Below are 8,952 nucleotides of genomic sequence, written 5' to 3' on the forward strand. Positions count from 1 at the left end.
GCTCATTTTGCTTCCGAGAAACATGCAAAACGGGACGGAAAACATGAAATTTTGCAATAATCTTGCGCCACCCTTGCACAAAACGACGATAATTTGAATTAAAAGCCCCCTCTGAATTTAAAGCTGGATCCTCGTCCTCATCATTAAGAGCCCCCACAGACTTCAGTTGATTATGCGTGGACGGCTAAAAAAACCGAAGTCTGTGGGCCCTTGAAGGACCACAAGAAAACAAAGAGAAACCCAATGGTGTTGCAGATTGGTGGACGGTTCGCGGTTCGAGGAGTTCAAGAAGAAATACGGCGAAACTTTGGTGTGCGGCTTTGCGAAAATCTACGGCAAAACGGTGGGCGTTTTGGGCAACAATGGGGTGCTGTTCTCGGAAAGCGCCCTCAAAGGCGCCCATTTCGTCCAACTGTGCTGCCAGCGAACGCTGCCTCTGCTGTTTTTGCAGAACATCACAGGTAAAGTAGCGCGCGTCTACTTAGAGACAAAACAGAGCAAACGCGACTTGCAAAATAACGTACGCATTTCGCTACAGTAGTGGTTTTTTTCTTAGGTTTTATGGTGGGCAGACAGGCGGAAACTGGAGGCATAGCAAAGAACGGCGCCAAACTTGTAACAGCAGTGGCGTGCGCCCAAGTGCCGAAAATCACCGTGATTATTGGGGGCTCCTACGGCGCAGGCAATTATGGTATGTGCGGCCGGGCCTTCTCGCCCCGGTTCCTCTACATGTGGCCGAACGCACGGATTTCTGTTATGGGAGGGGCGCAGGCCGCAGGAGTTCTGTCGCAAGTGGCCAACAAACAGTGGAACGACCAGGAGAAGATGGATTTTGAAAGGGGCGTGATTGATAAATTTGATAGCGAGGGCTCGCCATATTTCAGCACAGCTCGGTAGGGTGGTTGGCCATTTCCATCCATGTCTTATGCATAAAAACAACTGCTCGTAGGCTTTGGGACGACGGAGTGATCGATCCAAGAGACACTAGGAAGGTGCTTGGAATGAGCCTGGCAGCGGCCCTAAACAAGAAACCCGCCCATACACGCTTTGGAATTTTCCGAATGTAGGTAACCATACAGTAGCGATTAAAAAGTTTTATTTGGAAACAATCGTTGTGTCGCGTTTCTCCACATTCCTCAAATGCTTTTTCTTCATTTTGCTCAACTTCTTCGTGTTGGTGATCACCTGCACAATTTCAGCCTTTTTCTGGTTCTCCTCCCGCCTCTTCAAATTTTCCCTGCGTCGCTCCTTTCGCTGCTCCTCTTGCTCCTGCTTTTGGGCCTTTCGTTCGCGCGACTCCTCCTTTATCCGTTGCAGCTTCTCTCTGAGTGCCTGCTTCTTTTCGAACGAACTTTTCAGTCCCCTGGACTTGATGATGGAGGAAAACTTGGTCTTTTCAGTTTTCCAAAAGCGACCAGACTTTGGCTTCCCCTTTATCACCACCGCCTTATCCTTGCTACAGACACCAATGCATCAATTATACAAATATACATAACAAGCACAACATGAAGTTTAACAGTTTAAGGGAAAATGTTGAAAAGCGAAACTCATGAGCATGAAAATAACACTTGAACACACGAAATTTGCACTTTATTTGGCCCCACGTATTTTACATCGGCATGGATGTAAAAGAATGATCATGATGAAAATTGTATTACTAACTTACCTGGCCACTTTAGGCTTCGGTTTCGCAGTGTTTTCACTTGGGGTTTCTTCTCCGTTTGCTGCCATGTTTTTGATTAACTATTTCAAGCAGAGACAGTCTTGTCTCTGAATTCAAGTAAATAATCAGCAAGACATGTGCTTCGTAACCTAATAATTTTTCAACTACACGTCTGAAGTTAGATAACAATCCCCAACAGGTAGGCAACACTGCTAGGCTAGTTACGAGTGACTATCGCACACAGAACACCTCTGAATTAGAATAGTTTGCTATTCTTACAATTTAAATATTTTCCCGTACCTACAAAAAGAAATTATAAATAGTCGGTTTTATGAGCTTGGAAGCGCTAGAATCGACATATTTATATTATTAGATGTAAACTTAGAAGCTGCTTTAAATCAATTTTTATTTAAACCAAGGAGCAATCAATCGCGAAGGCATTAAACAATCACTGTTTATCCAATAAACTTCATAAGAATATATAATGGCGTACGCAGGACTTCATTTTCTCCTTGTTTAAGTAACTTTCGAAAGGGAAAACTAATAAAAACGTACATACTAGCCATAAACGATAGGTGTATGTAAACAACCCGTCCATAAACAAAACAAACTTGAAAATTTTAGGCTAGTTTGTGTTAGAGTCGTTGAATCCAAATCATGGATCCATGACAGGCGTTACTGCAATGAGCCACTCGTCAGTTAGGCAACACTGCTAGGCTAGTTTGGCAAACTCTAAAAGCATCAGAAGCATGAACGCCACAGAATTATCGGCTTTTTGAAAAACTCAAAAATCACAGAGAAATCAGTTATCTGCGTCAAAAATATTCAAATAGTGCTTAAAAAAAATTCAATGGCAAAATTGGGTTTTATAGAGTTTTAGGAGCATTTTGCTCCTTGGTTTAAATAAAAATTGATTTGAAGCACCTTTTAAGTTTATATCTAGTAATATGTCCATTTTAACGCTTCCAAGCCTTATAAAACCGACCATTTATAGTTTCTTTTTGTAGGTACGGGAAAATATTTAAATTGTAAGAATAGCAAACTATTCTAATTCTATATCTAATAATAATATTGTAGCATTATTGAAATCAATGAAAATTAAATAGTCATTATTCAGTCCACCTGTATTGATGGTACCCGCATAGTACGCTGCTGGCAATGGGTTTGCAGCAGGTTGAACGACCGGTCGTTGCCGTGCCATCTTGTCTTCAGCGCCTTCTGGTCACCGCAACGATCTTCCAAACTGTTTTTTCCCCGAACTGAAGAAATTGACGTCCGAAAAGGTGAAAATGCGGCCACCTTTCTTCAATTAGAAATTCAAATCGACGGCCATTTCAGCTTCGAGAACAATACGCGCGCTAAATATGGATCCAGGAGGGTTCAAGGCGACAGAGAGGTTAAAAATGGAAAGTAGTCACAGTCGTATATTTGTTTCCATTGTTTCGATGAATTTCGTTCAAGTCGTGGACTTTGCCTAGTATTTTTCAAACGACAACCGTAAATTATCGTTCGTTATTAAGCGATTTTCCCGAATCAACTAGTTGTGCACGCAGTCGGTAACGGTCGCACTGGTTCGAACGAACCAGTTTTTGAATTTCAATGGAAATCTGCCATTCTGGCCAACCTGAATGAGTTGCAGTTTTTTTTGCGAAAACAAATACGCTTCTATGTTTCCCTTGACCTGGTGTGACCAGTTTTAGCCTGATCATTAGCATTAAATGACTGAGCAAAACACCATTGACTGTCGTACAAATGATTTTGCTGCCTACGAAAACATATGAAATAAGGAAAGTTGAACGAATAAACACGCATACTTTTCACAATGTTAAGCGAAACGAGCCAAGCAAAATTTCCTGTCACACAAGGATTTTGAAGCCGTCAAAAGGGGAGGTTGAGCAGCGGCAACATGGCTGAAAATACATGGGGCGCTTTAAAGGCGAACATACACTGGAAACGTTGCAGCAATATTTTCCCGGAAGTTGAAGCAACTTGCTTGCAAACCAAAATCAGCTATAAATGCAGAGTTGTTATTTTTCCTCTGTTGTTTGCATCTGATTGAAGCTTAAGCGCCACAAATTGCTTGCTGACAACACACTACTTAATAACTCGATTTCACCCCGATTTAATGTAGTTAGATAATCTTCTCCAAAGTTTCAATTTTAATTAACTTTAATTTAATCAATTTAAGTCGAGGTTTCAATTTTTATATAGAAATTTGGTTCAGCCGCTAGATTTTTCGCACCGAAGCTGATTAATATAAAGTGCTTTTAAGGTAAAACATCAAAAAAACGAAACATTTGGTAGTCCTCATACCAAGGGCGGATCCAGCTTTTAATTCAGGGGCGGGGTTATGTAGAAAAAATATAGTCTTCTGTTGTCCATGAAATTAGAAAAATTATCGTCCTTTTGTGCAAGGGTGGCGTAAGATTATTGCAAAATTTCTTGTTTTCCGTCCCGTTTTTGCTCATTTCTCGGAGGCAAAATGAGCAAGAACGCTCATTTGTACATCATTCTAGACAGAAATAAATTACCTTTTTAGAAAGTGAACCATGGATGAGGAAATGTTGACAGTTTTCTCAACAAATGCTTGAATTCAAGAAGTTTTAGATTTGCGTGGTTTTTTTTGAGTTGCAAAATCCACTTGAACATGACGCTGCTTTTTTCGAAGTTTCGCAAGAACCATTCGACCCACACACTTCGTTTTGGCATCGTTGGATAGAGAATTGAATGGAATCCTTGCCTCATACGACAAGTTGATCCTTAAAAGCAACTGGCAACACCGCGAAAACAGATTTAAAGGGACGAGCTCGCCGAAGCCCAGCGGGAAACATCAAACGTTTTTCGCCTAATACGGCCTTTTTTTAGTCGAAAGTTTGAAGTTGCCCCAAAACATTTGATCAATCACTCGAAAATACCGAAGACTTTCTGTATTGTTAGCAGTCATTATTATTAAGTCGCTGTGAAATTCCCTGTTAAGCGTTTGTCACTTAGGCAAACCGGCAGATCCTTCTGCAAATATCAAAGTGTATGGTCGGCTTTACTTAGCAGATTCGGACAGTATTGCCAAACGTCAAGCTGTCCAACCTTTGGAGCTCCAACAGGTGGGCATCTGGATGAATTGAACCTTTTGAGCAATCGACGCGTTTATATACAGGGTGGGTTTTGATTAGCTGCTGATGGGTAATTGAAAGGAGGCAAATGGATTTGGCCCATTTAGCGGTAAACTTTTGGAAAAGTCCATGTAAAAAGCGCTCGAGCTTACCAAGTCGCTTAATTATATAACGATAGGAACATGCAGTACGGTGAGGTACAGTTAGTTACCTTGCGTTCCCTCCGTCCTGGCCTGTGATTGGTCGGCGCCGCCAGGTAAGAGAACCAGTCTACCTCCATCAGTCGGCCCGGTGAGATTGCCATACCAGGTATTCGGAACAGCAACAAACACGTTTTCCCTTTGCGATAAGCCAGTGAAAATCGACGCGTCCTGACCCTTTTTCTGTGTTTTTCTGATCGTCCCGCGTTTACTTGCCGATCAAGTGATCGTAAACGGGTCGCAACCTGTTGTGTTCAGTGATTTTGCCGAAAACGTTTGGTTAAGTACACGTACGGTGGACTTTCCGATTGTTCATCGCCTCGCACAACTTCCACAGCGATCGAGTGCAGGCCAATTTCCGGTTCCGGATAAAGACCGTCTAAATAATTTGAACTGATTCTGCGGGAAAGTTCACGCATAGAAGAGCGGTGATCGAGGACTTTCCCAACTGTTAATAACGGGTTCTGCGGAAGGTCTCACGTGGCAACATGGCGGCCGCTAGCGTTTGTTTATAAAATGTGTTGCTAGATTCGAAAACGGACACGGCGCCAACCGATCAGCCCCAAATGAGCATCAAAGGCCTCAGCATGGCCGCACCGCGACATCTTTGCGTTCTCTACGTGGCCACTGGGGGGCTCCAAGGGCCCCTCATGGGCTCCGATGAACAGGAGATCGTTCTACTCATCTATGTCATCATCAACGTTTCCGAAAACAAGGTAAGGCTGCGTTTGGGTCGTTTCAAGTCGTCCACTTACCTGGCTCATGTTATTTGGGATCTTCACACCAACACCGCACATTCCATGAAAACTGCGTGTTCGAGTGACACTCTGTCAATGTTTTGCACGTGGTGAGCCTTTGACAGGCCGTCGAGTGACAGCCAACCGTCCTGTCCGAATCAATAGGGCATAGATGTCAAGTTTGCAACCATCTTGTGCTGTCAACTGTGTTTCTATGGCAACCGTAATGATACTGTCTTCTACGGGGGGTCTTCTTGATGAGAATTACGTACATTTGACTGAACGAAAACCTGAGAAAAAACGCCTAGTTTAAATACAGTAAAGCCCAAGTTGTAGATAAGTTCTATATTGGTGAGGCGGACTCATTTTTTTACAAACTTCTTTTTGGGTATTTCACCTCAAAAATGTTTGTCATTAAAAAAGACAGAATTTCCTCACGTCTTTTATTACAGATTGATAAATAGTGCAAAAGCACTGTTTATCAATCTGTCTTTTTTAAAGACAAAAATTTTTGAGGTGAAATACCCAAAAAGAAGTTTGTGAAAAAAAACAGTAAAGCCCCTAAAGTTGAAAATGTTTTCGAGTTAGAAAACTGTTCCTAATGCGGGTCCAAAACCGTTTAATTTTGGATACGATTCACTGAACAGATTGCATTATACTACGAAACAAACGAACGAAACCCGATTTATATTCACGTGCATTGAAAATGTTCATATAAAAACACTTGAAAGGTGAGCAAAAATTATTTGGAATTTGGAAAATTGGAATCACAGGAACCGTTTAAATTAAGATCGAAGAAAAAACTCCAATAAAAGACACAAATTACCTTACGCATCAAGCACACTGCAGGTGGTTAATATTAGACGAACACTAATTTTATATTTCTATTATAACCGTTCAAATAAACACTTCACTCGATAAAGTGGCGTTAGTTTCATTCTTCAGAAATCAAATTAAGGAACTTTTACGAACTACCGCATTTGACTTAGTGGCACCCAAAAAGGACTGAGAACATATTTTGTTCGTTACCGGTATCACACTGAATATTTATTCACCTTTACGAAAAAACGCCATCGATATTGAGGTTTGAGTGATATAATCACTAGCTGGAGCGTCCCTTCGATGAGTTTTTAGTTTTTTTTTGTTATCGACAAAGCAGCAGAGAGTGCATGTTCGCACGGCAATATTTTCAACGGCAAATTTTACGTTTACTCGTTTGGATGATCGCGGTGAACAAAACACCTTTGCAACCCAACTGTAAACATTTGCAGTCAAGGGCCGAAATACACTTTTTAATGCTAAAACAATTAGATGTTAATATTACAATTAAACCGTTAGTAATTCACAATCTACCCCGGTATATCGGCCTTACGTGTCAATGACTGACAACTGCGCTACCATGACAACTGCCACGTTGCCCCTTTTTTCAGAGATTTGATAATAATTTGATTGATTGAAAAAAAATTCTTCTGATACGTTGCCAAATTGCAAAAAATCTGAGTTCGGAAAACCGGGGAAATTGCCCTATTTTGGCTTTCAAACGTCCAGTACCTACATTAAAAGGCTGAAATTCAGCTTTTTTCATTTTAGCAGGAAATTTTTTGCAATTTAGCAATTATTATCAAGAACACAATCCAGATTTTAAATTACTCTTTTTTAGTTTTGCACTGGCTTTAGCAATTGATGTACTAAATGAAAAAAACAATAAATCCTACGTAAACCACGGCTTGGCCCGCAAAAAATCGCCTTCTGTTCCGCCAGTTTAGTACGAAACGATCAAATAATAATCATATTTTTTGGTTTAAGAACCAACAGGTATTAAGATGTTATGGCCATGTAGATGAATGCCAAATTTCTAAAATTATTGAGAAATTTGAGCAAGTATTAGTCATTGCCTTCCCCCAAAGACATCAGAAATCAGGGCGGAGCGAGATTTTCCTCTTAGATTCTCTATCGACACAAAATATTTTCAGCAATGCGAATATAAGTATACCGTAAAAATTCGCAAATTTAAACTAGACACTGTAAAGAAAATGTTATAAATTCGAAGTTTTTCGTTGTCAGCGCACCATCATCAACTTAGTTTTTTTAAATAGCTTTCCAGACCCTCGAATCATTTTATAAACAAAAACTGTATGTTCGGGCCCAATTTTAAATTAATTGCTGTGCGACCGAATTGAGCGATTTGGAGCTCAGTCGCACAATCAAACTTTTCAGTCGAAATAAACTTAATCAAACAAATCAATAACGATTAACGTGTGAAAATAAGCAGTAAAATTGAAATAATAATGAAAATATAAAATTTTATTGGTCATTTCGGAAAATTCACGAAAATTCCAGTTTGTGCAATACACCGTTCGATTTTTTGAGGCAATTTACCTATAAAATGAGATTAGGCTGTCGATGCAACTGCTTGAAACTGTTGACTTTCTCAGGGTTTTAGATCGCAACAGTCGTGAAAAAGTATTTATTCCTGACGTTTCGGAAGCACGAGTGGCTTGCGTCTTCAGGGGTGATTCATTCAGGACATTCGAAAACCATTTTCTCTGCTCTATGACTACGCAAGTTTTCGCTATTCTCAGTTTGTTCGTTCGTCGATCTAATCGAGTGTCACAGATAAAATGCCTCCGAAACCATTTCATTTCACTTTGCCACAAGTACCTATCTCGATAAGAAATTGCGTATATTTTTATGACTAAACCGGTTTGAAAAGCCAGCGTTTTTATAATTTTTTCGAAAAGTTTGTTCGCCCTGCTCTACAAACACCGCAACCCGTTGATACGCAAGAAAACCGAAGTCCAGGTGCAAAGATAAACGATTGTTGTTTTATTTGCACTTGTAGGCATTGCAGAGGCAAAAGTCGAAACCAAACAAATCTCCTTATCTTTAGATAGGCTTTGAAAGTGGGTAATCAGCGCTGATGGGAGCGAACGACTTAGAGATGTGGATTCGAAATGAAAATATTGTGAAAGCGCGATTCTAATCACAAAACTGGTTTCTTCTTCTTGGGCACATTTTTGTGATTTTCTCGAAAAACATTGCAGAAATTCAGGCGTATAACCGGCGATTTAGCGCTTGTAGGCCTGCCAGGATGGCGACATTTACATGGCGCTGTCAGAAAAAGGGCCTACTATACTAACAATTCGTATATACTTTCCTGACTGTGTTTCAATTCCAAATCAAATTCATTCCTGGGTTTCAGTCATTTATTGTCTCAATTTATCAATCAAAATACGTTTCGG

The 8,952-nt window shown here is 40.5% G+C and overlaps 3 protein-coding genes across 4 annotated transcripts in view; 2 read left to right on the forward strand and 1 right to left on the reverse strand.

Annotated features, from left to right (window-relative positions):
* The window catches only part of LOC109542648 (probable methylcrotonoyl-CoA carboxylase beta chain, mitochondrial), a 3,093-nt gene extending 1,984 nt beyond the window's left edge, over positions 1-1,109 (forward strand). For both annotated transcript variants that reach the window (XR_007280574.1, XM_019911953.2), the window contains exons 6-8: positions 256-461; positions 557-893; positions 950-1,109. Coding sequence is in view for 1 of the 2 variants with exons in the window: in XM_019911953.2 (XP_019767512.2) it covers positions 256-461; positions 557-893; positions 950-1,067 (661 nt within the window). In the remaining variant the exon portion in view is untranslated. The remainder of the gene's footprint in view (positions 1-255; positions 462-556; positions 894-949) is intronic.
* LOC109542693 (coiled-coil domain-containing protein 86) lies at positions 1,080-2,265 on the reverse strand. The gene is made up of 3 exons (XM_019912024.2): positions 2,227-2,265; positions 1,667-1,963; positions 1,080-1,456 (listed from the first exon to the last, which is right to left on the reverse strand). The coding sequence occupies exons 2-3, from the start codon at positions 1,729-1,731 to the stop codon at positions 1,096-1,098; spliced, it is 426 nt and encodes a 141-aa protein (XP_019767583.1). The 5' UTR covers positions 1,732-1,963; positions 2,227-2,265; the 3' UTR covers positions 1,080-1,095.
* Positions 2,266-5,035: 2,770 nt separating this feature from the next.
* LOC109542636 (RNA-binding protein fusilli) overlaps positions 5,036-8,952 on the forward strand; it is a gene marked incomplete in the record, with an annotated part of 17,553 nt that continues 13,636 nt past the window's right edge. Inside the window, 1 exon segment of the mRNA XM_048662281.1 lies at positions 5,036-5,689. Within this exon segment, the coding sequence (XP_048518238.1) occupies positions 5,540-5,689 (150 nt within the window).

Source organism: Dendroctonus ponderosae, unplaced genomic scaffold (assembly GCF_020466585.1).
Source record: "Dendroctonus ponderosae isolate FM_Combo_2020 unplaced genomic scaffold, Dpon_F_20191213v2 Dpon_F_20191213_10, whole genome shotgun sequence".
Classification (NCBI taxonomy): Eukaryota; Metazoa; Arthropoda; class Insecta; order Coleoptera; family Curculionidae; genus Dendroctonus; species Dendroctonus ponderosae.

Bases quoted from the DNA above. Each gene is read 5' to 3' on its own strand.
- LOC109542693 (XM_019912024.2), bottom strand. From the start codon at position 1,731: ATGGCAGCAAACGGAGAAGAAACCCCAAGTGAAAACACTGCGAAACCG. The intron at 1,457-1,666 runs GTAAGTTAGTAA...TGGTGTCTGTAG, and splicing joins CCGAAGCCTAAAGTGGCCAG to CAAGGATAAGGCGGTGGTGA.